Source organism: Macrotis lagotis, chromosome 4, assembly GCF_037893015.1.
Source record: "Macrotis lagotis isolate mMagLag1 chromosome 4, bilby.v1.9.chrom.fasta, whole genome shotgun sequence".
NCBI classification, from domain to species: domain Eukaryota; kingdom Metazoa; phylum Chordata; class Mammalia; order Peramelemorphia; family Peramelidae; genus Macrotis; species Macrotis lagotis.
The window spans coordinates 271,404,803-271,432,510 of NC_133661.1; the positions used below are offsets into that span (position 1 = coordinate 271,404,803).

Sequence of the window (27,708 nt, forward strand, 5' to 3'; positions counted from 1 at the left end):
TGTCCTCAGGTTCTAATAGATCTGGGCACTTCTATAATTTTTTTAAAAAATCAAATTTTATATTTTTCCATATTTTTCCAGTCTTTTCATTTAGATTTCATATTTCTTGCTGGAGAATCATGGAATCTTGATTTTTTGTTTGATCTAGTCTAGTTTTCAGGAAGTCTGTTACTTAGGTAAGTTTACATTTTATTTTTTTTTTAAGCTATTTATCTCTTTCTAATGTTTTCTATAGGAGTTCTGTGGGGAGGGGGGTACAGGTATGTGGTACAGTGGAAAGAGCACTGATCCTGTAGTCAGGAGAACCTGAGTTCAAATCCGGCCTCAGACATTTAAAACTTACTTAGCTGTGTGACCTTGAGCAAGACACTTAACCCCATTGTCCTGAAAACAAAACAAAACAAAACAAAAGGTATTCCTATAGTCCTGTGGAATATCCATTTTTTTCTTTGAGTCTCTGAATTCAGTTGTTAACAGAGTTTGATTTTTAATAAATTTTGATGCTGGTTGATGTTTTCTTTAATTTATTTATTTCTTCAGCAAGTTATAATCATCAAAGACATCATAAACTGAATTAACATGTTGATAGTCTTAGAAGAACAAGAAATGGTAGATTGAGTTTATTGTAAGTCTGAACATTATGAATCAGTAATGTTCATGATTGAGCCATACTCTGATCACCATTCTTCTGGACAATCACTATACCGTGATCCCCACATACTTCCTGAACTGCTTCTTATTGATCACATCTTCCATCTTACCCCATTTCATGGTAAGAATTTTGTCTTTGTATTAGATTGAATACTTTTACTTGATACTTGAATGGTTGGAATAAGCATTTATTAATTACTTATTATTTGTCAGGCACTGTGCTAAATGCTTAACAGATCTGATCCCAATGGTGCTATTATTATCTTGATTTTACATTTCAGGAAACTAAGACAGAAACTAAGTGACTTACTTAGGATCATGCAACTAGGAAGAGTCTGAGGCAAAATTTTCAATCCAGGTTTTCCTAAATCCAGGCCATTGCTCACACTGCTCCTGATCCTCTCTTCCTCATTTAGTCTATTAGATTGTTACCCAATCTCTAAAGTCTATTTAAAATGCCAACTCCTTTATTAAAAACAAAATAAGGAATCACAGAATTGTAGTTGGAAAGGACCCCAGGGGGCCATCTAGTCCAACAAGTAAACCAGAATTATTCTCATTATAACACTATATTAGCCCCTGCTGGAGGACCTCCAAAGAAGTCTCTTGAGCCAGAACATTCAACTTTAAAACAGCCTTAATTCTTAGAAGTTTTTTCCAAGCCTAAATGTGTATCTTTGCAATTTCTACCCATTGTTCTTGGTTTACCTCTCTGGGTTCAAGTAATAAATAATAATAATAACTAACATTTATATAGTATTTTAAAGTCTGATCCTTACAACAGTCCTATGAGGTAGGTGCTGTTTTTTCCTCATTTTACAAATGAAACTGAGGAAAGAGGTTAAATAATTTACCCAAGGTCATCTAAGTAAGTACCTGAGGTAGGATTTGAATTTAGATCTAAATCACTCCAACTCTAAGACTCTTATCTACTGAGCCACTGAGTCACCTGTTTCATACTTCTTCCATATGTGAGGAATATGTAGATATGTTTGGCTTCCACAAGAATGTGAAGGAAGAGTGTTAGTTTACAGTACAAATGGGGCCGCTAGGTGGTACAGTGGATAGAGCACTGGCCTGGAGTCAAGAGGACCTGAGTTCAAATTTGACCTCAGACACTTAATAATTACCTAGCTGTGTGACTTTGGTCAAGTCATTTGACCCCATTGCTTTGCAAAAAAAAAACCCCAAAATTTACGATATAAAGACTGGAGTCTGCCTCTATTGATGCTTATGGGCAGATATATTTGTAAGGCAAAAGACTTAGCTGCAACCTAATCAAAACCTGAGATTAGATCAGATCTGCTCCATATAGCTCTGAGTTAACCTAGGGTCTGTCCTTCTCCTTTGCACTTGCTCAAGGAGAATACTATTCTTTCCCTGTGTTCATTAGTAAAAGGAGTAGGGCAGGGAAAATGTATGGGGCAAATTTATCAATTAGATTATGACCCTGGCCCATGATTGGCAAGCCTTTCAAACTGCATATAAGACCCAGCTTCATTATTGCCCCTCTTTCCCTAAGAGAGAAATGTCTTTTTGTTAAGATATCTTAATAAAAGTCATGTTTAATCACTCTAGACCAAGTATTTATGAACCATTTATAACACATGTAACTGTACTTTAAATATATCAAGAAAATTAACATGTTTCCCGAGTCAACTTTTCTCTAGACTAACCATTGCCAGGTCCTTCAACTGATCCTGATTTGGCAGCCCCTTTAGGTGATTCCCAACTTCATATTAACAGGGTTGTGGGTTGGGTCCAGTGGTGGGATTCAAATAAATTGACAACTGGTTCTTTGTCCTAATGACCACTTTAAATATACAAAAAGATATACTGAAAAGTAATTTAATATTTCATGCATTTAATACTCAAATAAGAACAATAAAAGAGGTATACAAAACTAGATTATGTTATAAGAGAAAGTTTTAAAATGTTAATGAAAAATATTAAATAATACCTAACAAAAAACAAAAAATTGCTATTTAACATATTTTCATATTGTTTCATGATTGGCAATTGTACTTGTAATTTTATTTGCTTTTCTTTCAGCATCATCAACTGTGTGAATTATCCTTAACCATCTTTTCACTGTAGGAGTAAGATCCCATACCTTTAATGGTAGGTGGATTAGACTAATAGTCATTGTATATAATATTTTAGAAACAGGCAACTTCTCTTCTCTGAACACATAATGTTCATCTTGGAAAAATCCCTTTCCACTTCTGCTGAACTTACACCAATTGTTCTGACAATACTTTTAGCTCTTTGAACACTTTCAGGAATTGCATAGTTTTAGGAACTTTTAAAAATGTTTTTCATGAAATCTCAGTAATCATTAATATCATTTTTGTAATTAAAAATGTCCCTAAATACAAGCAATTGTTCTTAAGCAGCTTTCCATGGAACTACTACTTCTTCAATATTTCAATAATCTGGCTTCAAAAAATTGAAAAGTTGTAGTCTATTCCTATTTTGAAATTTGCTACAATTTGCTTTTATTTTTTATTTTTTTTGTTTTTAAAGCAATAGAATGTTTATTAAAGATATTATTTGAGTTTTACAGTTTTCCCCCAATCTTGCTTCCCTCCCCCCACCCCCACCCCACAGATAGTACTCCATCAGTCTTTACTTTGTTTCCATGTTGTACCTCGATCCAAATTGGGTGTGATGAGAGAGAAATCATATCCTTAAAGAGAACAGAATTCTCAGAGGTAACCAGATCAAACCATAAGACATCTGGGTTTTTTTTTTTTCCAAATTAAAGGGAATAGTCCTTGTACTTTGTTCAAACTCCACAGCTCCTTATCTGGATACAGATGGTACTCTCCTTTGCAGACAGCCAAAAATTGTTCCCAATTGTTGCGCTGATGGAATGAGCAAGTCCTTCAAGGTTGAACATCACTCCCATGTTGCTGTTAGGGTGTACAGTGTTTTTCTGGTTCTGCTCATCTCACTCAGCATCAGTTCATGCAAATCCCTCCAGGTTTCCCTGAAATCCCATTCTTCCTGATGTCTAATAGAACAATAGTATTCCATGACATACATATACCACAGTTTGCTAAACCATTCCCCAACTGAAGGACATTTACTGGATTTCCAATTCTTTGCCACCACAAATATTTTTGTACAAGTAATGTTTTTACCCTTTTTCCTCATCTCTTCAGGGTATAGACCCAGTAGCGGTATTGCTGGGTCAAAGGGTATGCACATTTTTGTTGCCCTTTGGGCATAGTTCCAAATAGCTCTCCAGAAGGGTTGGATGAGTTCACAGCTCCACCAACAGTGTAATAGTGTCCCAGATTTCCCACATCCCTTCCAACAATGATCATTATCCTTCCTGGTCATACTGGCCAATCTGAGAGGTGTGAGGTGGTACCTCAGCATAGCTTTAATTTGCATTTCTCTAATAATTAATGATTTAGAGTATTTTTTTCATATGGCTATGGATTGCTTTGATCTCCTCATCTGTAAATTGCCTTTGCATATCCTTTGACCATTTGTCAATTGGGGAATGGCTTTTTGTTTTAAAAATATGACTCAGTTCTCTGTATATTTTAGAAATGAGTCCTTTGTCAGAATCATTAGTTGTAAAGATTGTTTCCCAATTTACTACTTTTCTTTTGATTTTGATTACATTGGTTTTATCTGTGCAAAAACTTTTTAATTTAATGTAATCAAAATCATCTAATTGGTTTTTAGTGATGTTCTCCAACTCTTCCTTAGTCATAAACTGTTCCCCTTTCCATAGATCTGACAGGTAGACTAGTCCTTGATCTTCTAATTTGCTTATAATATTGTTTTTTATGTCTATGTCCTGTAACCATTTGGATCTTATCTTGGTAAAGGGTGTGAGGTGTTGGTCTAATCTAAGTTTCTTCCATACTAACTTCCAATTATCCCAGCAATTTTTATCAAAGAGGGAGTTTTTATCCCAGTGGCCTGACTCTTTGGGTTTATCAAACAGCAGATTACTATAATCCTCTCCTGCTTTTACACCTAGTCTATTCCACTGGTCCACCACTCTATTTCTTAGCCAATACCAAACAGTTTTGATGACTGATGCTTTATAATATAATTTTAGATCTGGTAGTGCTAAGCCACCTTCATTTGCATTTTTTTCATTAAGCTCCTGGCAATTCTTGACTTTTTATTTCTCCATATGAATTTACTTACAATTTTTTCTAGCTCATTAAAGTAATTTTCTGGAATTTTGATTAGTAGGGCACTAAACAGTTTAGTTTTGGTAGAATTGTCATTTTTATTATATTAGCTCTACCTATCCATGAGCAGTTGATATTTGCCCAGTTATTTAAATCTGATTTAATTTTTGTGAGAAGTGTTTTATAATTGTTTTCAAAAAGATTCTGAGTCTGTCTTGGCAAATAGACTCCCAAGTATTTTACACTGTCTGAGGTTACTTTGAATGGAATTTCTCTTTCTAGCTCTTCCTGCTGTTTCTTGCTAGTCATATATAGGAAAGTTGAGGATTTATGGGGGTTTATTTTATAACCTGCAACTTTGCTAAAATTGCTAATTGTTTCCAGTAGTTTTTTGGATGATTTCTTGGGATTCTCTAGGTAGACCATCATGTCATCTACAAATAGTGAGAGTTTTGTCTCTTCCTTCCCAATTCTAATTCCTTTAATTTCTTTTTCTTCTCTAATTGCTGATGCTAACATTTCTAATACAATATTGAATAGTAGTGTTGATAATGGGCACACTTGTTTAACCCCTGATCTTTTTGGGAATGCCTCTAGCCTCTCCCCATTGAGTATAATGCTTGTTGATGGTTTCAGATAGATACTGCTCATTATTTTAAGGAACAGTCCATTTATTCCTACACTCTCTAGTGTTTTTAATAGGAATGGATGCTGTATTTTGTCAAAAGCTTTTTCAGCATCTATTGATATGATCATATGGTTTCTGATAGGTTTGTTATTGACATAATTGAGTATACTAACAGTTTTCCTAATATTGAACCAACCCTGCATTCCTGAAATAAATCCTACTTGATCATAATGTATTATCCTAGTGATGACTTGTTGTAGTCGTTTTGCTAAGATTTTATTTAGGATTTTTGCATCTATATTCATGAGGGAAATAGATCTATAATTTTCTTTCTCTGTTTTAACTCTTCCTGGTTTAGGTGGCAGTACCATATTGGTTTTATAGAAAGAGTTAGGCAGAGTTCCATCTTTCCCTATTTTTCCAAAGAGTTTGTATAGGATTGGAACCAATTGTTCCTTAAATATTTGGTAGAATTCACTTGTGAATCCATCAGGCCCTGGAGATTTTTTTTTATGGAGTTCACTAATGGCTTGTTGAATTTCTTTTTCTGAGATAGGGTTGTTCAGGTATTTAATCTCTTCTTCATTTAACCTGGGCAACTTATATTTTTTGTAAATATTCATCCATTTCACTTAGATTATCAAATTTATTGGCATAAAGTTGGGCAAAATAATTTCGAATTATTACTTTAATTTCCTCCTCATTGGTGGTGAGTTCACCTTTTTCATTTATAATACTAGCAATTTTGTTTTCTTCTTTTTTTTAATCAAATTGACCAGAGGTTTATCAATTTTATTGGTTTTTTCATAATACCAACTTTTGGTTTTATTTATTAATTCAATAGTTTTTTTCTTTCAATTTTATTAATTTCTCCTTTGATTTTTAAAATTTCTAATTTGGTATTTGATTGGGGATTTTTGATTTGTTCTTTCTCTAATTATTTTAGTTGCATGTTTAGTTCATTGATTTCCTCTTTCTCCAATTTATTCATATAAGCATTTAGAGCTATAATATATCCCCTGAGAGTTGCTTTGAATGAATCCCATAGGTTTTGGTATGTTGTTTCATTATTATCATTATCTAGGATAAAATGGTTAATTCTTTCTATAATTTGTTTTTTGGTCCACTCATTTTTTAAGATGAGGTTGTTCAGTTTCCAATTTACTCTGGGTCTATATCTCCTTGGCCCAGTGTTGCATATGACTTTTATTGCATTGTGATCTGAGAAAGGTGTATTCACTATTTCTGCCTTTCTGCAGTTGATCATTAGGTTTTTATGTCCTAGTACATGGTCAATTTTTGTATAAGTTCCATGTACTGCAGAGAAAAAGGTATATTCCTTCCTATCCCCATTCAGTTTCCTCCATAAGTCTACCATATCTAATTTTTCTAACAATCTATTTACCTCCCTAATTTCTTTCTTGTTTGTTTTATGATTTGATTTATCTAGATCTGATAGTGGGAGGTTGAGGTCTCCTACTAGTAGAGTTTTGCTGTCTATGTCTTCCTGTAATTCTTTCATCTTCTCCTCTAAGAATTTGGGTGCTGTCCCACTGGGTGCATATATATTCAATATTGAAATGACTTTATTGTCTATGGTACCTTTTAGGAGGATAAAGTTTCCTTCCTTATCTCTTTTAATGCTATCTATTTTTGCTGCTGCTTTGTCTGACATAAGGATTGCTACCCCTGCTTTTTTTTACTTCAGCTGAAGCAAAATATATTTTGCTCCAACCTTTTACCTTTACTCTATATGTATCTCTCTGCTTCAAATGAGTTTCTTGTAAGCAGCATATTGTAGGATTCTGGTTTTTAATCCACTCTGCTATTTGCTTACGTTTTAAAGGAGAGTTCATCCCATTCACATTTAAGGTTATGATTACTAATTCTTTATTGCTCTCTGTGCTATCTTCCCTCTGTTTGTATTTTTCCCCCTTTACCCCCCTTTATCCATATTCCCCAGTATTTTGTTTTTGAATACCACTCCCTTCAGTGTGTTTGCCCTCCTATATCACTCCCTCCCCTTTCTTTCCCCTTTCCCCTTTCCCTGTTCCCTTCCCTTCCTTTTGTTATTTCCCCTTATTTCCTCCACTCCCCTTCCCTTTCTCTGTCCCCCCTCCCCTTTTCCCCTTTTACTTCTTGAAAGGTTAGATGTTTTATAAGTTAACTGAGTATGTGTAGGTTGACTTAAGCCAAATCTGATGAGAAGAAGATTCAGGTGTTTCTCCTCTACTCCCTTCTTCCCCTCTATTACCATAGGTTTTTTTGTACCTCTTAGTGTAATGAGATTTGTCCCATTCAATCCCCTCCCTCCTCCCGTCTCTTTCCTGTCCCCCTTTTTAGGGAGGTAGTGTATTTTTTTTTTAGATCATTCTATCTAAGTCATAGAAAATTCTGAGTGTCTGACCCTTCTAGCTCAGTATATTCTGTTGAATAGAGTCCAAATTCCTGAGAGTTATTAGAGTCTTTCTCCCGGTGGAGTTAAAGCCAGTTACATTCCATTAGATATCAGTCTCCTGGATAGGTCATGGATGTCCAGCATTTCTGGCTAGGTATATTCTCTCTGTTAGAGTTACATTTCTCAGGATTCTCAGGATTTATGAGAGTCTCTACCCCCCCCCCCCCCATGCTGGGATATAGTCAGTTTCAACTTGCTGGATTGCATTTTTTTCCTTTTACTGCCCCCCCCTTTTTTTTACCTTTTCATGTGTCTCTTGAACTTCCTGTTTGATATCCAAATTTTCTGTTCAGCTCTGGTCTTTTCATCAGAAATTTTTGGAATTCTTCCATTTTGTTAAATGTCAATCTTTTTCCCTGGAAGAGAAGGCTCAGCTTTGCAAGAAAGTAGATTCTTGGCTGCATTCCAAGCTCCCGTGCTCTTCGAAATATCTTGTTCCAGGCCCTTTGATCCCTTAAAGTTGATGCAGCCAGGTCCTGCGTGATCCTTACTGTGGCTCCTTGATATTTAAATTGTTTCTTTCTGGCTGCTTGCAGGATTTTCTCTTTTATCTGATAGTTCTGGAGTTTGGCTACAACATTCCTTGGTGTTTTCCTTTTAGGATCTTTTTCTGGTGGGGATCGATGTACTCTTTCAATAACTACTTTGCCCTCTGATTCCATGATGTCTGGGCAGTTTTCCATCACTAGATCCTGTAATATTAAGTCCAGGCTTTTTTTTTCTCTTCAGTGTTTTCAGGAAGTTCTATAATTTTCAGGTTGCCCCTCCTCGATCTATTCTCGAGGTCAGTGGTTTTGTTGATGAGGTATTTCACATTTGCTTCTATTTTTTCTATTTTTTGATTTTGTTTAACTGACTCTTGCTGTCTTGTGGAGTCATTAGTTTCTGTAGACTCCATTATTTTTTGGGGGGAGGAGTTTTCCTCATTAACCTTTTCCAATTGGTCGATTCTACTTTTGAAAGAGCTTTCCATTTGACCAATTGAGGTTTTGAGAGAATTAATTTCTTTTTGCATTTGCTCATTTGAGGATCTGAGAGAATTATTCTCATTTTGCAAGGTATTAATTGTCTCCCCCAAATTTTCCAGTTGATTTTTAAATTCCTTCCTTATTTCTTCAAGGAAGTCTTTCTGTACTGGAGACTAGATTGTACTCTCCTCAGAGGTTCCAGGTCTCTCTGGGTTCGGGTCTTTCCCTTCCAGGAATTTTTCTATGGATCCACCTTTCCCTTGACCCTTCTTCATTATGCTAAGACCTTGAGTTGGGTGGGGCTGGTTCACCTGGGCTTGGGATCTCTAAAGGCTTTACTGAGTGCAGTTTCTCTGGTTGGCCAGTAGGAGGAGCTGGTTACCCTCTCTGGGGTGTCTGTGACCTTGGTTTCGAGGCCTTCTCCCTTTGCTTGAGGGAGGGAATTGGAGCTATTGAATTCTTTTGCCTTCAGTCAGTGGTGGGCCTTACCCTGGCCTGAGGTGATTCCTCAGCTGGGCTGGTTCTTCTGCTCACACACCTGGGCCTGAGGCAGAAATAATTTGCATTTGTTTGGGAGGAGGCCTCAGTGCAATGGAGGCGTGGGCTCAGAGTTTCTCAGACCTGAGGAGCCCCGGGATGGTGTCCACAGCTCTCCTGCACCAGACCTCTCCCCACAGCCCCTTCCCCAAGCTCCAGGGGGACAGCCCCAACACCAGCGCCTCTGCTTCCCCGCGGACCCAAGCCCCCTTCGTCCAGCCCCACCGCTGATCCAGCAGGTCCGGCTCTCGGGCCCTCAGACTCCCGGTTCCGATTCAGCTGTTGGTCTGGCTGATCTTCCCCGGGAGCTCAGACTCACCTGCCCCTGCCAGTACTCAGCCAAGGCTGCTGCGGGAGACGAATCCTGAGCTAGATTTTCCTCTCCTGGCTTTTCTTTCTGGGTTTCCTGGTTCGGATTTCTTTTAAGAGGTTTGTTTCATGTGATAGATGGGGAAGAGATCAGGAGACTTTAGAACTGTGCCTGTCTTCTCTCCGCCATCTTGGCCCCGCCCTACAATTTGCTTTTAAATGTTTGCCAACTCATTAGTCTTTTTTTCAAATTCTTTACAATGTTTTCTAAAAGTCTTTCCTGAGGAAGCTTGGCAAATCGATGATTTTCTACAAATTTTATATTTATTAGGTTTCTGAAGTAAATAATTCATTAATTTCTTTCCATATGATTCCTTTTCCTTTCCAAACATTTGAAATGCTTTAATAGATCTTATCACAAGTTTTTGCAGCCTTTATTATGCCTACAATTCTTGCTTGCAGTGCATTTAAAAGAAGAGAAATATTATTTAACATATCAATTATCAATGCCAAATCAGTTGTAAAAATATATTTTCAAGACTGGCAGGTCACACCTAAGTACTTTTTATTTGAATAAAAATAGTGATGTATGCTGGATAAGCACACCACACAGCTAGGGTTGACCTTAAAACTACAGGCAGTCCATCTTGGCTCCAAAACTCTACCAGTCTTTCTAATTTCATTTCCAAGTTGTTTGGATATTTTGATAAATTCAATTTGGTTCTTACTGTATTGATGAAAAATTTTAACAATTGGTTCACCAAACTCAACATAAAATTAAGCATTGGTTCTGCCAAATTGATGAGAACCAGCTGAATCTCACCACTGGCTGGGTCTCTCACAGGTACTGTGTGTGCTTACTCCTAAGGCAATTCACTGTTGAGATACTGGAATCTCATATCTTTTTTTCGATTTATAGAGTGCTCATGAAACTTCCCTATTCCGTGCTGGATCTTTGTTGCTTGAATTGCTCAGAATACCTCCCAGTGTAGTAGAAGAAATATTGGACAGAGAAATATGTTCTATAATTAATCTGTTCCCTCTACACTGAATCATGTAATTTACATTAACTGAACCTTCAACCTATTGTCCAAGCTATGGATTGAGGTCAATAACTTTTTAGTAAAATACCTTGCTCCTTCCTGGAGAATACCTGCCCCAAGGCACAATATAAGCTCCTCTCAACAAAACAATGCAATTCCTGCCCTAACCTGAAAGGATAGTCTTTGAGCTACTGCCCATCATCTACATATCCCTAATTAACTCATCTCTTGATCTCTGAGTTACTGCCTCCATTAATGTAAACCTCATCTTCTTTCCCCTTTAAAAGTGTACTCCTCAGTTGAGCTGCTCATCTCCTTTTGGGGGGCTGAGTCTAACCCACTCTTTTTTTTTGCAAGGCAGTGGGGTTAAGTGACTTGCCCAAGGTCACACAGCTAGGGATTTATTAAGTGTCTGAGGTCGAATTTGAACTCAGGTCCTCCTGACTCCAGGACTGGTGCTCTATCTACTGCACCACCTAGATGCCCCTGAGGCTAACACACTCTTGGGGAACATAATCCCCCAGATAAACTGTCATGCTCTTCCTCATGCTTTCTCTATTGCTTATCCCCTCATGGAGGCTTCTGTTGCTGCTGCTGCTGCTGTTAATCTCTCTCCCTTAGCTTCTGCCTAACCACAGCAATACCTAAATCATTTTGTCTTTGTCTGGGCATACTATAAATTGTAAATGGGAATGGTTTGTTTCAAAAAGAGATTTTTAGAGGCAAAATGGTTTATTTATTTATTTATTTGGATTCTAAGCAGAAATGCTTAAACTTAGAATAATCCAATTAATAAAATTGTTTCTGACTGGCTTGTCTCAAAACTGAGGCATATAGCATTTTCTTTAAACACTGGTTTACCAATGGAAATAACCAGTGAATACAAGTTTGTTTTTTACATTTAATTTTTTGTTCTAATTTGTTGCTTTTAATTGAGATTTATTTATCTATTAAAATGTCCAGGAATTCTGACTATATCTGATTATTCACAGTTTGGGAAGGATGTATCTTTGCTATAATCTCCTTCATAGAAAGGGAATTTTGTAAAGGAAACAAAAGTTACTAAAGTCTAATTAACACATTATAATACCTAGCTCTATATTCTATGACTGGGGGTGGGACCCAAATCCTGCCCTTACAGTGATATCTCAAGGTCTTTCATCTCCCTACTTGTCCTCTGGACATTCTGTTGTTTTTTCATTATTCATTCACCAAATAATTTGATGTACTGTGGTTGTGTAGTATATTTGGACTGCTGATTAGCATTTTGAATATACGACCAATGTAATGGGGAATTCTAAATAGCAAAGGCTAGCAAGGGAGAGAAGATCCCAAGTGAGCCCACAATGGAACAATTTCTTTCCTCTATTCTACCTTTAGTTTTTACTTTGGGCATTAGACAGAAATATAGATAGATGAAAGAGACAGACAGAGAATCAGGAGAGAGATTGGATGGATGGATGGACAGACAGACAGACAGATAGATAAACAGTATACTTTAATATTGATTTTCATGAGCTTGGTCTTAATAAAGAATTAAACTAATATATGTTAACCTTCAGAGTTTGGTCTTAAGAAGGAACAAATAGAATTAGGTTAACATAGGAGCATATTAGGTTTTCTAAACTTGTGGTTGCACTTGCATGGGGATCAGTTAGGAATGGGGCCCAAAGTAGAATTTTTGGAGGAGAATATTTGTCAAGTCATAAATAAGAAGGTAGGATCTGATAAAAGGGCTCCTATGCTTGTCCATCAAAGGAGTGGCCCTCAACTCAGTCGTATTTGGTAGGAGTAGAGAGTGGAGAGAAATTTCATTGGATCTGGAGGAGTGTCCTCTCCAGAATCAGGATTTTTGTACCTTATCAGGTACAAGAGACCTTAACAAAACCTGGGAATCTTCCTCATCCAGGATGCTGGTACCATCCTGTGGTTGTTGATACAGTGGGAAAATTTATATTTGTTACAAGTAAACAAAATATATATTTGTATTGCTGAATGTTTAACAGCTGGTTCTTCAAAAAAAAAAGAATCTATAATACACTTTTAAGTTTAATCTGCCTTATTAACAATTTCTCCAACAGTTTCTTAAATCTAGAAAATCAACACAACAATGAATCAAATCCTAATTTTGTAGCATTTGCTAATTTCCAAGATGTAAACTACAGATAAAGTGAGAGGGAAAGATATATAACATAATATATATATGTATATAACATAATATATACATAATATTTTATGAACATAAAATTATGTGTATATAGATAATTTCATAGAGTTGGCAATACATAGAAATAGCCAGAGATTAGGGGAATGAAGTTTCAGTTTATAAATCATTCTCTTTGTTTTTTAAAAAGAATTCTTCTTTTCTCTGGCTAGTTTAAAAAGATGTAGGTAACTTTGCTGGGTTGGTGATCTCATGACTCAGCTGTCTCTACTATTTTCCAGCTTTTCACTTAGGTAAGGTTTCTCCAGGCAGGCCAATCCCCCAAACTCTATCAGCAACATTAACATCTCTTTACAGAGAATGCCAAGCACAGCACCTTGGATTTGTGTTTCTTAATTCTTTATATATCTGATAGTTATGTCTTTTGATAATGCAGCTGCAGCTGCAGCTGCAGCTGCCCCAGGTAGCAGCTGAGGTGGAGTGAGAATGACTGTCCTTTGTCAAGGCTGAGATTATTAGACCAGTTTGGGTAGGATGACCCCTGCTGACCCAAAGACAATTTTTTTTTCCTTTCATTGTGAGTTAGGGAGAAGACTGCTGCCTTTAATTGCAACTTCTTCAAAATATTTCACTTCTCTGTGGATAGAAAGAGTAAATGCAAAAAGTTCTGTCCCAGCTAGAGACTATATACAAGGTTGTGACTTTTTTATACCCACCAAGAAGATATATCAAGGGAAGCTGGAACTAATGAAGGGGTGGGTATGTTTGTGGGTATGAACGTGTGTGTGTGTGTGTGTGTGTGTGTGTGTGTGTGTGTGTGTGTACTGAATCAGGGACTTTTATCAGTATAATATTTAAATTACTATTATTCTATTATTCTATGACTAAATTCTGAATTCTTGCTTAACCTTGACTGGAATTTTGTTTTTGTTTGGGTATACTATAAATTGTGAGTGGAAATGGCTTGTCTGAAAGAGAGATTTTCAGAGGCAAGATGGGTTTCTTTTTTTTTTTTTTGGATTCTAAGCAGAAATGCTTAAATGTAGAATAATCTAATTAATTAAATTGTTTCTGACTGACTTGTCCCTAAATTGTGGCATATAGCATTTTTTTTAAACACTGAGTTACCAATGGAAGTAGCCAATAAATACAAGTTTGTTTTTTATATTTAATTTTTTGTTCTAATTTGTTGCTTTTTTGTTTTGTTTTTTAGGTTTTTTACAAGGCAAATGGGGTTAAGTGGCTTGCCCAAGGCCACACAAGTCGGTAATTATTAAGTGTCTGAGGTCACATTTGAACTCAGATACTCCTGACTCCAGGGCCAGTGCTCTATCCACTGTGCCACCTAGCTGCCCCTAATTTGTTTTTAAAAACAATTGAGATTTATTTACCGATCAAAATATCATATTATCCAGAAATTCTACCCATATATGATTATTCACAGCTTGGGAAGGATTATTGAGAGACTGCTTGACTAAATTAGTCTTTGGGATACCTAATACTTGGTAGGAGTTGAGTTGGGCAACAGTCAGAAAACTTAATCTCCATGAGCTGTTAATTAATTTTGCTATGATTTATTCAGAACCTATCTACATATGCTAGTAAGTTACAAGTTGCCAAGAGAAAGTGGCAGCTTAGGCTAGGGTGACCCAGCTTCCTCCCACTGCCACTTTCACACCCATCCTCCAAATCCGGAGAGAGTGGAAAAAATTCCTACCCAAATATAGCAGTCAAGATGGAGGACTCCAACTGAATAAGTTTAGTCGGCAAAGCCAAGAGACCTCATGCTCTCCCTAGTGATTAAGCTTGGGAATTACATTTAAGAGTTGGAATTTTACCCATTTGTCTTACTGAAATTAATATAATTAAAACACCTCATTTTGGAAAAAATGGTAATTTGTACTTTTATTTTGAGGAAATATTAACTCATTCATAGTTTTTGATGTCTTGGAAGAAGTTTTTTATTTTCATCTACTTTTACTATTGTTCAATTGTTTTTTAGTTCTGTATTTCCATGGTCCCATTTGGGGTTTTCTTGGCAAAGGTATTGGAGTGGTTTGCCATTTCCTCCTCCAGCTCATTTAACAGATGAGACAGGAAGTCAAACAGGGTTATGTAGTTTTCCCAGGATTGCATAGCTAATGAATATCTGAGTCCAGATTTGAACTCAGGAAAATAAATCTTCTTGACTCCAGGTCTGGCACCCTACTAGCCACTCAGATCAAGGAAGGGGAATATAATTCTTATTACTCTCTATCTTCTATGCCATAGTACTTCTCTTATAAAATGCCCCTTAGACTCACTCATTATTAGTTAGTTGGGTCCCCAGAGGAGTAGTAACAACTACTTTTGGGGTTCTAGGATTAAGTCTGGGAAAGGCTATCCTCCCAAACACTGAATGCTGAGACCCCACCAGTGTGCTTCCCTTTAAAAATCAGCTAGTAGAGTCGTTGAATTTTTTGTTGTTCTTGTTGCAAGGTAATGGCTTGCCCAAGGTCACAAGCTACTAAGTATCCGAGTCAGACTTGAATTCACATCTTCCTGACTCCAGGACCCAGCTCTATCCACCATGTCACTTTGCTGCCCCTTCAGTTGGATATTGAATATTCCTTAGCAAGAACAGAAATTGCAGTCACACAAATAAAATCAGATTTAAATAACTGGGCAAATATCAACTACGCATGAATAGGCAAAGCAAATATAATAAAAATGACAATTCTACCAAAACTAAACTACTTATTTATGCCCTACCTATCAAAATTCCAAAAAATTACTTTATTAATGAGTTAGAAAAAATTGTAAGTAAATTCACATGGAGAAATAAAAAATTGAGAATCTCCAGGGATTTAATGAAAAAAAGTGCAAAAGAAGGTGACTTAGCCCTACCAGGTCTAAAATTACATTATAAAGCATCAGTCACCAAAACTGTCTGGTATTGGCTAAGAAATAGAGTGGTGGACCAGTGGAATAGACTAGGTGCAATAGCTGGAAATGATTATAGTAATCTGATATTTGATAAACCCAAAGAGTCCAGCGATTGGGATAAAAACTCTCTTTTCGATAAAAGCTTTTGGGAAAATTGAAAGTTATTATGGAAGAAACTTAAATTAGACCAACACGTCATAATGCCCTATACCAAGATAAGATCAAAATGGATACAGGATCTAGACATAAAAAACAATAATATAAGCAAGCTAGGAGATCAAAGAATAGTTTGCCTGTCAGATCTATGGAAAAGGAAACAGTTTATGACCAAGAAAGAGGTAGAGAACACCATTAAAAATAAAATAGACAATTTTGATTACATTAAATTAAAAAGGTTTGCACAGACAAAACCATTGTAAACAAGATCAAAAGAAATGTAGTAAATTAGGAAACAATTTTTATAACCAGTATTTCTTGACAAAGGACTCATTTCTAAAATACACAGAGAACTGAGTCAAAATTTTTTTAAAAGTCAAGCCACTCCCCAATTGACAAATGGTCAAAGGATATTCAAAGGCAGTTTACAGATGAGGAAATCAAAGTAATCCATAGTCATATGAAAAATTGCTCTAAATCACTAATTATTAGAGAAATGTAAATTAAAACATCTCTGAGGTACAACCTCATATCTCTCAGACTGGCCAATAAGACCAGAAAGGACAGTGATCAATGTTGGAAGGGATGTGGGAAATCTGGGACACTAATACTTTGTTGGTGGAGTTATGAACTGAACCAACCTTTCTGGAGAGCAATTTGGAATTGTGCCCAGAAAGTAACAAAAATGTGCATACCCTTTGATTCAGCAATACCACTATTGGGTCTATACCCTGAAGAGATGATGAAAAAGGATAAAAACATCACCTGTACAAAAAATATTCATAGGGGTGGCTAGGTGGTGCAGTGGATAGAACACTGGCCCTGGAGTTCAAGTCTGGCCTCAAAGTGTGGCCTTGGGCAAGCCACTTAACCCCATTTGCCTTGCAAAAAACCTAAAATAAAAATTCATAGCAGCTCTGTTTGGCAAAGAATTGGAAATTGAGTGAATGTCCATCAATTGGGGAATGGCTTATCAAACTCTAGTATATGTAAGCGATGGAACACTATTATTCTATTAGAAACCAGAAGGGATGGGAATTCAGGGAAGCCTGGAAGGATTTGCATGAATTGATGCTGAGCAAGATAAGCAGCAACATGGGGGTGATGATCAACCTTAATGGACTTGCTCATACCACCAGGACAACAACAGGCACAATTTTGGGATATCTGTGATGGAGAATTCCATCTGTATCCTGAGAAAGAATTGTGGAGTTTGAACAAAGACCAAAGACTATTACCTTTAATTTTTTTTAAAAAAAGTTATCTTATTATGTAATTCTGCTATATCTCATCCTTTGTGTTTCTTCCTTAAGGATATGATTTCTCTCTCATCACATTCAACTTAGATCAATGCATACCATGGAAACAATGTAAAGAATAATAAACTGCCTTCTGTAGGGGGAGGGGGAAGCAAGATTAGGAGGAAAATTGTAAAATTCAAAATAAATAAAATCTTTCAAAAAAAAAGAAAAGTACTTGCAATCATTTTCCTCAATATCAGGGCACGTATTCTCCCAAATATATCTAAAGCCCAGGACATGGAAAGAGTGAGCAAGAACTCAATTGCAATCATTGTTGGATGGGATGAGCTTAAAATTGACTATTTTGTCTGGGTTATAGTCAGGATGTGGTATCTACACAGACTAGGAGACTAGGGAATTCTGACTGGATAGAGATAAAGCTGGGTGAAAGCACTCAGTACCCTCTGGAAGAGTCATGATTTTACTAGATGACCACTTCACTTGCAATTAAGGTATTTCCGTCTCCAACTCATTCTAGGGTGAGTAACGTCTATTCTATTCTGTCTATTAAAGGTTTATTCCTTTACCTTTTCATGTTTTTTCTTTCTCTTTTTAAATTTTTATTTTTTTAAGGCAATGGGTCAAGAGTGATTTGCCCAGAGTCCCCCACTAGGCAATTATTATTAAGTGTCTGAAGCCACATTTGAACTCAGATCCTCCTGACTTCAGAGCTGGTGCTGCATCCACTGATCCACCTAGCTGCTCCCCATGTTTTTTTAATCCATAAATTTTTGATGAAATTTTATTGGCACATGAGCATGGCCCCTAAAAAGAAGCCAATAGTCTAATTGGGTTTGTTCTTAGACAAATTGTTGTTTTTTTCTATCTTCACCACTATCTAGGCTGAAAGGACTATGTACTCTTTCTAGCTGGAATGTTAAATATTTTCAACTAGAGAATAATAAAAGTTCTTTTAGCTAGGATAATGAGACTTGGTATAAGATTGACAGCTTTTCCCCTTTGACTCTCATAGAGACCCAACTTTGAAGGTATTTACCTTTAGTCAGGAAATGAGAGAAGACCTTTTAGCTAATTGTTCATGTTTCAAAAGTCATTCCAAGCTTCCTTAGGGTGATCGGGTTTTGTTTTTGTTTTTTTCCCTCACTTCCATACTCCTCTGAGAATCTTATATAGGTGATTGACTTGGGATAACTGCAATGGGAAGAAAATGGAGGCTTTATCCTTCTCTCAAAGTGGTTATCTCTCAGGGCCTTGAATGGAATAGTTCTCTGTCCTCTATAGTGCCAGACACTCAAACCCTCTGGTTTCAAAATAGCTTTCTATTTTTTCTATTTTCTATTGATTTTTTTCCTGTAGAATTTTAGTGCATCAGATCCATCTGAACCCTTTGAAATCTGTTAGGTCTTCTGAAATTTGGAAAGGTCATAATATTGAACATTAATACAGCCAACTATATTTGTTCAATCACTATTTCCATTGAAGTGAATTAATAATAATAATAATAATACATAGAGCATACTTATAAAATTTTAGTCCCAAGTCCCCAGTGAATTCTTTGTTCATTTGTATTGTTGTTGATTCATTCTTTGCATTTTCCTCCTACATTGAGGAAGTGTGGGACAATAGAAAAAGATATAGTAGAGGAAATAAAACAGAAAAATATGTTCTATAATTAATATGCTCCCTCTGTGCTGACCATGTGAAATAGTTAAAATCCAAATGAGATGAGAAAGATTCAGACACAACTGAACAACAACAAAATCCCTTCTAACTCTAAATCCAAAATGAAATCTAGTTCTAAATTTAAAGCTAAAAAAGTGATCTTTTGATCTTATAGTCTTTCTTAGCATGACCTTCCATCTCTCATGTCCTCTGTATTCCCACCTATTACTTATTCCTTTCCCAGTTTTCTCCCCAATTATTTTATATAGATTTTATATTGATCAATTTACCTTCCACTCCCACCTCTCCAAGATCCTTGTATGCATTTTGTCTTTGCATCTCAGTATCTAACAACTCATAAGCACTTTATGACTATGAATGCCTGAATCAATGGGTTCTTTAAGGGAAAAAGTTCTCTTTGCCTTGTTGCCATTGAACTATTTATGAACCAGGGACTCCCAACAACCCTCTTTTCTCCTGTCTCTAGGGTGTTCAAAAAGGACCAGCACCTCTGGTGCCAGGGCTTGCTGAACCCTTTCAAGGTCTGTTCATCCCCTGTGGTACCCACCTACCACCGAACTCTGACCTGTGACTTCAAGAAGCAGTGGCATGCACAAAGGCCTCACCTCCATCAAACTGTCTCAGGTAGAGGGGCTAAACTCAGTCTGAGGGTAACCAAAAGATCTCAAAACCCCCTCATTTGATAGACGAAATAGGTCCACTAGAGCTAATGAGAGAACTTAATTTTACCCCACTTTTTTGGAAGCAGAAAAAGTCATTACAATGCATCTTGGGAGCATGTGAATGTCACTTTGTGATTATATACCATCTTTCCCTGTGCATTATGGGCATGCCTACCCTAAGCATGTGAAGTCTTTCCCTGGCAGAATGGGCAGATGAGAACAATTTGTTCCAACAGCCATAAAGCAGCTGAAGCAGTTGCCCAAGTCATCCACTGCATCCTAGGTCATCACAAGTTGTGATTTTTGTCTTGCTACTAGACTTTGACTCAGGAAGAGAGACTGAGGTTGATGACTTCATGTAACTCTGCCTCACTTAAATCACTGGAAAGTCAAAACATCATTGGTGATGTCATTGATTCTCTTTGAAAATGAAGAACAGGGGAAGCTAGATGATGCAATGGAGTCAGAAGGACTTGAGTTCAAATCCGATCTCAAACACTTAATAATTACCTAGCTGTGTGACCTTGGGTAAGCCACTTAACCCCAATGCCTTGCTGAAAAAAAATTTTAAAAAAGAAAATGAAGAACAAACAATAATCAAACTGCAGTCAAATTCAGGCTAACACAATGGAAACAGACTTCCTGGCTTGATTTCAAGACTTAGAGAACCTACTGTTTAGCATATTTTTCTTATTATCAAGATAACAGAGGCAGCTGGAACTTTGAAAGGGAAGCGAGCAGAAGAGCCTCCTGGGAAGATGAAGAGAGAGCAGAGGGGCATGACAATAAACCCGAGGTGCATGTGCAGTGAGCCCCCATATGCTTCTCCCTGTGAGCTTGGAGGAGACAGGCTGGCGCTTTGATGAATGCACCTGCTCACTGATGGGGGTGCTCTGGAAAGAGATTATCAAGTGGCTTCCTCAGCTGACTTAAGGATTTGCCTGGGAAGAACTGCTTGATATCCCATAAAGCCTTGGATCGAACAAATCTCTTTTGACTAACCATTAGATAACACTAGATTAGGCTGCCAAATCCAGAGTTAAAGCACAGAACAACATATGAAACAATAAATATTTATTAAATGCCAAGTTTTCCATACAGAGTTCTATTAATTTATTTGGCCCCTAACCAGGTTTCCTTGGTTTTGGCAAGGGTACAGAAAGGGTGCATGGGAAGAGAGGGGCTTCCTGAACTATACCCTGATATCTTTATATCAGCAGAATGGAAGAATGAGGACTGAGGTTTCAACGATTTGGAATCAACAGAACTGGCAAAGTTGCGTAGGAGTAGAACATTCAAGCAACCAACATTTGGTATTGATTTTTTTCCTACTAATATGCTCACTATAGCTTTTTTTTTAAGTTCTGATTTTGGTAACCTAATATGGGAGCCCAGGTCTAGAGGAGAGGGGGAAAGGGTATATGAAGAGGATCATTGATGCCAGGAAAAGTATGTACAGCACTGCTTCCCCAGCCCCTCAAGTCCATTTAAAATATTAAATGACAAGATTTTTTTTTTTTTTACCATTTAGGCAGTTCTTTGGAAGATGATAGCGTTCCATTGGGAAAAGGGAAATGGGTTTTTACTAACTCTAGGTTTAGCTAGATTAAGCCTGTCTCCATATTGTGCTGCTCTCCAGTGGTCAAACAAAGCAAAGCAAAAATAATGGCTGAGTTTCTTTAAGATCACAGATCCAGAGAGGGCTTCATTCAGCTGCTGATGCCCTAGAAAATGAAAAGCAAATCTCCATCGGAGAAAGTGCACCCATAATCATGTTTAATTCCCTCTCTCTCTTCCCCAATAGATGCCATATATAAGTTTATAGGCTTAAAGCCAGAAAGGACCTGAGAGATTATCTAATCCAACCCCCTCATTTGATAGATGAAATAGGTCCACTAGAGCTAATGAGAGAACTGAGTTTTACCCTATTTTTTGGAGGCAGAAAAAGTCATTACAATTTCTGCACAAGAGCATCTTGGGAGCATGTGAATGTCACTTTGTGATTATATACCATCTTTCCCTGTGCATTAAGTCCCATTGCTTCATTTAGGTGGAGAAAGAGAAGGTGGCAAGTACCAGTGAACATTTTCTCATGTTCAGGATGATGAAAATCAGAGGCAAACATTCTACACCCCTGGTGGAAATGGGAAGAGAATTCCAACTTCTGACATTTCCACTATCCCTTTATCCTGTCTATGTCTTATTGGTAGAATTGTTTGGGGACTGCTTCCCCTATTAGATTGTTAGCTCCTTGGGAACAAGGACTACCTACTGCTATTCCATCCCCAGTCATTAGCATGATGCATAATGCACAGTAGGTATTTTAATAAATGCTGTTGACTTTGTTGATTTAACAGGATGAAGAAAGAAGTTTAATTTTCCTCGTCTCAAAAAGCATACATCGGCAAAGTCTGAACCAATCTGGGCTAGAGCCAGATACTGAAAGAACAAAGAGGACAACAGTCCCTCCCCACTGGGGATGGAAAGAACCCAAATCTGTGTATTCTGTGCTTTCCATATTGAATATCTCTCTAGACCAGGTGGAGACTGGTGGTGCTCAGATAGCATGCTGACAGACAGGTCAAGCCTTTCCCTCTGGCTTCTCTCATTGGGAAAGAGCCCTGCTGGGGTCCCTTCTTGCACAGGGACATCTAGGACCTCAGGGATTGGGCGCAGATGATGAAACAAGTGGATTGTGCTAGAGTGGGGAGGATTATATAAGACAGAGATAAAAAAAGAGAAAATTCTAGGGGACCAGCACTGTACTAAAAATATACACCTAGACTTTTGATAGCTTGGGAAGGCCAAATTTATAGGCAACCTGAAGGAAGCAGCATTCTTCCACCAATCACCTGACTAGTTTTTGTAACTGCATTTTTTAACAAAAAAAAAATTGCTTTTAAAAGCTAAAACCAGTCCAGAATCCTCTAACTAGAAAAAAATTTTTCCCCAGAGAGGTTGCTCCCCCTGTGCCACCCTTCCCCCCTCCACAAATACTTCTAGGTAAGTTGATTGACTGAATAGAAGACATTCCCATCTAGCTTGGACAATGGAAAGTATATAATATACTTCAATAAAACTGGGTAGAAAAATAAGTAATAAGGCTGGATACTGAGCACAGAAAAATTCTTTCATTTCCTTTGTACATTTATTGCTTTCTTGCCCAGAAAAAAAAATTATGTGGAAATTTATAAAAAGTATTTCTCCAAGAACAAATTTAACTTTTTAAAATTTAACCCCTTTTATCTTTATTTAAAAAATGTACTTGCCACCATTATTTTCAAAGCCCACTGACCCTACCTAGGAGATGTGACAATTTCAGATATATGCAGGTTTAAATCTTACATATCAATTTTTTCCAATACTCTTTGTTTGGTTTATTTCTAAGCCAACCCCTGTCAGGAATTTGAAGAGGCTGGCTAGGTCCCCATCACAAAGAGAGAACTGTTTGAGTTAGTCTAAGCAATTAAAACCACACAAAGGAGAGAAGGAGCCAGATGTCCTGGGCTTTATCTGGACCAGTGGTAGACATGTGCATGTGACTACAAAGTTGTATGGAAGATGTATGGAAGAGTTGAGGCCTTAGAGAATAAGAAAATAGAGCTATATTGTCTGTTTTGATTATTATAATACCAAGGTCTAACTCCTTGGCATTCAGCACATCAAATACTAACTGTTCACTCAGTAATTCTTGATAACAGAAATTCTGTACCTTCACTATCATTTATTTTCCTGATTGCTTAGGTCATACTTTATTTGGGGGACAAACACAGTAAATGTAGACAGATAATTTGGAGGGTGGTCTTTTCAAAGAAGGAGCAGGATAGATTTTTATATACAAAGATAGTAGAAATGAATCCAAATATTTTGTTTACTGCAGTAACTGCTTCAGGGTAGGTAGTATCATGCCATGGAAACTGTACCAACAGGTTTTAGACTCTTTTAGACAACAAATGACATTCTGGCCAAGAAATGTTATCACTGGCATGGTCTCCCTGTCTTCAAGAACTGATAGGATCATTTTTATGGGACTGGTCTTTCTGAGCTAGAATCTACAAGGAAAAAAGTCCCCAAGTATAGGTTACATGGTAGCACACTGAAAAGATCATTGACTCTAGAGTTTGAGGATCTAGGTTCAAATGTTACCTCTGACACACACAATAGTATGGCCTTGGATAAATAATTTAACCTTCCTAGTCCTCAGGTGGACTATATGCCTTCTGAGGTCAATTCCAGTTTCACATTTTAAATTAAAAAATGTATAAGCAGAAGAGATAGAACTCCTTGTGATCATACATGGACATGGCAGGTTAGACATCTGAACCAACAGAATCCATGACCCCCAAAGAATTTCTTTTGAGTCCAGTCTGGAAAGTCTGAACCAATCTGGGCTAGAGTCAGATACTGAAAGAACAAAGAAGACAACAGTCCCTCCCCTTGGAGGGACTGTTTATATCTCAACTTTTCCATCACTTGACTCAGAGGTCCTTTTTTCCTATTTCCATATCCATTAAGAACATTGCTACCCACTCAGCATAAACTTCTTCCCCCAGTTACATCATCCTTCTATGGATCTCAGACAACTTGGGAGAATAGGAGTCTAGAAAGTATTTTTCTGGGCTCAGCAGGTGAGTCAAGTAACACAAGTACTACTACCATAGAGGATCAAGGACAACTACCCACCTTGTGAAAGATGAACTCATGGGAATGAACTGAAATCCTCAGAGGTCCCTATTTGACATTTATGGCTTAGAGTGAGGGACCTAGGGTTATGGAAAAGTCAGCCCCTGCGTGGGGTAGAGAACATCGAGTATCAGGAGGCAATAAAAATGACAGGGAAGGCCTCACTGGGTTAGAGCCGAAGATAGAAGTTAAACATGGACATGGAATGAATAGGAAAGTATGGGGAGAGAGAAGTTGATGGAGTAAAGGAGAGGGGGAGGAAAGAGTAGACAGAGCTATAGATGAACAATACAGAGAAAATATAGAGATAGCAAGTTCCTGTATGCTTAATTGGATATATCTGTGCAGGATATAGGATGCCAAGGGAATTCACTGAGGATAGCAAGGAGGTAGGCAGCTTTACTGGCCCAAAGGGCAGTCCGTGGGGGGGACAAAAAGGGAACAAAGATATACATGTGGGTATATATATATATATATATATATATATATGTGTGTGTGTGTGTGTGTGTGTGTGTGGGAGGTGGCAAGAGTGGGAATGGGATGGCAGGTAGGAAGACAGGAGATCACTTTCCACCCCGGGGAAGAACAGGGGTGGGCCCGGGCTGTGACACCATAATGTGGTAGATGGACTCCCGAAAGCGCTGGTCTCTACTCAGCCTCTTGGCCACCTCCTTGAGCTCCTCGATGCTGTTGGCCTCCAACTGGGATGTCATGAAAGACTGGGAAGGTTTCACTGAAAAGACACCAAGACCACCCAATCCCACTCCTGTTAACAAACTCCTCTCCATTGGCTCTGCTCACTGTTCTTGAGCTTCTTTCATTTTAAAATAATTATACCAATATTGTAATTGCATGAATATTGAAGAGATCAACATGTTAAACAATAAATCTACATTCTAAGTCTGAAATAGCACTTTTTTTTTTTAGTTTTTGCAAGGCAATGGGGTTAAGTGGCTTTCCTAAGGCCGCATAGCTAAGTAATTATTAAGTGTCTGAGGTCGGATTTGAACTTAGGTACTCCTGACTCCAGGGTCGGTGCTCAATCTATTGTGCCATCTAGCTGCCCCTGAAATAGCACTCTTTAAGGAATCCTTTTGTCTGAGACAAAAACAATGTGTATTGGGGGGTGGGGAGAGGAAACAGGGAGAGTGGGTGATCTAAGATACAGGGTAACCTTCCACATATTAGGAGGTTGAGGAAAAGGAAATGGGATGTCAAGATGACAAGACCCTCAGGTCTTGTGGATTGCTGTGAGAAGGCAAAATCTTTCCCCAAAAGTATAAAAAATATATTCCCATACTATACTACTGAAGGCCAAAATATGATTTAGCCTTCTCTCCTCTCCCACTCCCATCCTAGTCCAAATTCCAAAGGGTAATTTAGAAGGCACTTTACTGTCATTCCAGGATGTGCTAGATCTCCTGCGATGGAAACGACAGCTCTTGATACGACGGGTGGCAGCCTTGTGAATATACACTGAGTTCTTCATGATGACTGGCATCTTAGCTTCCAGTTCAGCATTCCGTATACACTCCTCAAAGAACCCTGTGATAAAAGGGTCATGGAACAAACTAATGAGATGTCCAGAGTCTTCCAAAGAATTCTAGGTCAGAATAGAAAATCAAGGGTTTCCACCCCCCCCCCCCCAACAAAAATCAAAACCCTATGGTGTTTGGTGATATAGATAGTGGCACTTGGAAAGACGAAAATGATTACATCCTACCCTCTACCTTATCAAAAGGAGGAAGAAGGGACAAAACTGGCCCAAAGGGCAAATCTCTGATCAGTATGCAGCAGAAGGGGTGAAAGAGGGGGAGCAAGAGAAGAGGAAAGGAATGGGATGAGAGGAAAAAGAGGGAGGAAGAGAGGAAGAAGGGAGGGTTATAAGAGGAAGAGAACAGGAGAAAAGAAAGGGAGAGAAGAACCAATATTTATTTATTTAGGGACTTAAGGTTTCCAAAACACTTCATATTTATTATTATTTATTATATTACTTATTTATTCATATTGTTTGATCCTCATCATAACCCCACAAACCAGGTGCTTACCAATATTAACCCCATTTTATAGATAAGGTAACTGAGATTATCTGGCAGCAGCTCTTTAAGGCGCAATTGGAAACCTCATGCATCCTGACTCCAAGGCTAGTTAGTGCTTTTTCAACTATCCTACCAGGTTCTAAAAGGAACTACTTGGTGTTTTTTCTGACCAGGTCTAAGATTTGGGATCTAGGTGAGCCTCAGGTAGAAGGAAAGAAGACCTACTTTTCAGATGGCTCACATCAGCCCTCATCTTCTCTTCTTTCTCTTTGTTTCGAACCTTGGAGTTGAGTCCTTGTTCTAGGCTCCGCAGGGCTCCTTCTGCCTCCCGAAGCCTCTTCTCGAGGTCCATTCGGACCTTGACCTCAGCCTGAAGTGTGGGGTTTGGGAAGTGGGAGAGAAACGGGTATTAAGAAAGTACAGTTCACCTCTTCCATGAAGCCTTCCCTGATTTCCCTTGCTAGAAATGATTCCTATGTACTTATATGTGACAGATACATACTACTCTGTGTTGTTATTTGTAGATATGCCTCATCTCCCTTACTAGACTTTAACATTCTCTCTCTCTCTCTCTCTCTCTCTCTCTCTCTCTCTCTCTCTCTCTCTCTCTTTGTCTCTCTTTTTGTATATAGAGGGTGTTCATGAAATATTTACTAATTGATTAAGGCAGGATGTTCACTGAATTTGCCAACAGAAATGAACTTTCTTTTCCAGATACCAAAGGGACAGTACACACACTTAATAACCACAGTTAGGAGGTAGGACATTATCTGTCACTATCCTAGAGTAGGGGCCAGTACAAACACAAGTTAGACCCTGTCATTCCTCTGTTCAAGAACCTTGAGTAGTTGCTTGTTGCTGCTAGGATAAAATACAGATTTCTCAGTTTGACATTTAAAGTACTTCACTATCTGACTCTAATATACTTTTCTAGGCTTATTTCATATTATTCCTTATCAAACATTTTATGTTCCAGCCAAATGGATGCAATTTTTATTTTTTAATTTCTCATTCTCTTACCACCTCTTACTACCATCCTTTTGCACAGGTTGTGCTTGGGGTCTTAGAATTAACTTCCTTATCAGCTCTCATGTTAAGAATCTTGAGCTTTCTCCAGGTGTGACTGACATGAAGCCTTTCCTGATTCCCCTAGTTTTTGACACTTTCTCCATCCTCTAATAATTAGGTCTATACCTATTGTTTTGTATTATTCTCCTGTCTTAGTAGAATGTAAGCTCCCTTGAGGACAAGTTTTTCACTTCATCTTTGTATCCTCAGTACCTTATATATAAAATATAATAACACATTTCTTTTTTTTTTTTTTGGTATTAGATGGGATTAAGAAGGAGAAATTCACATGGGGAGAAAGGAATATGA

The 27,708-nt window shown here is 37.7% G+C and overlaps 1 protein-coding gene and 1 long non-coding RNA gene across 3 annotated transcripts in view; one reads left to right on the forward strand and one right to left on the reverse strand.

Annotated features, from left to right (window-relative positions):
• Positions 1-69: 69 nt before the first annotated feature.
• On the forward strand, positions 70-27,684 carry LOC141522532 (uncharacterized). The gene is made up of 3 exons (XR_012478226.1): positions 70-772; positions 2,704-2,772; positions 19,414-27,684. It is a non-coding gene; the product is annotated as an uncharacterized LOC141522532 (long non-coding RNA).
• PLEKHD1 (pleckstrin homology and coiled-coil domain containing D1) overlaps positions 16,047-27,708 on the reverse strand; it is a 51,156-nt gene continuing 39,494 nt past the window's right edge. For both annotated transcript variants that reach the window (XM_074236032.1, XM_074236031.1), the window contains 3 exons: positions 26,557-26,701; positions 25,688-25,837; positions 16,047-25,025 (listed from right to left, as the gene is read on the reverse strand). In XM_074236032.1, the coding sequence (XP_074092133.1) occupies positions 24,856-25,025; positions 25,688-25,837; positions 26,557-26,701 (465 nt within the window). In that variant the 3' untranslated portion in view covers positions 16,047-24,855. The remainder of the gene's footprint in view (positions 25,026-25,687; positions 25,838-26,556; positions 26,702-27,708) is intronic.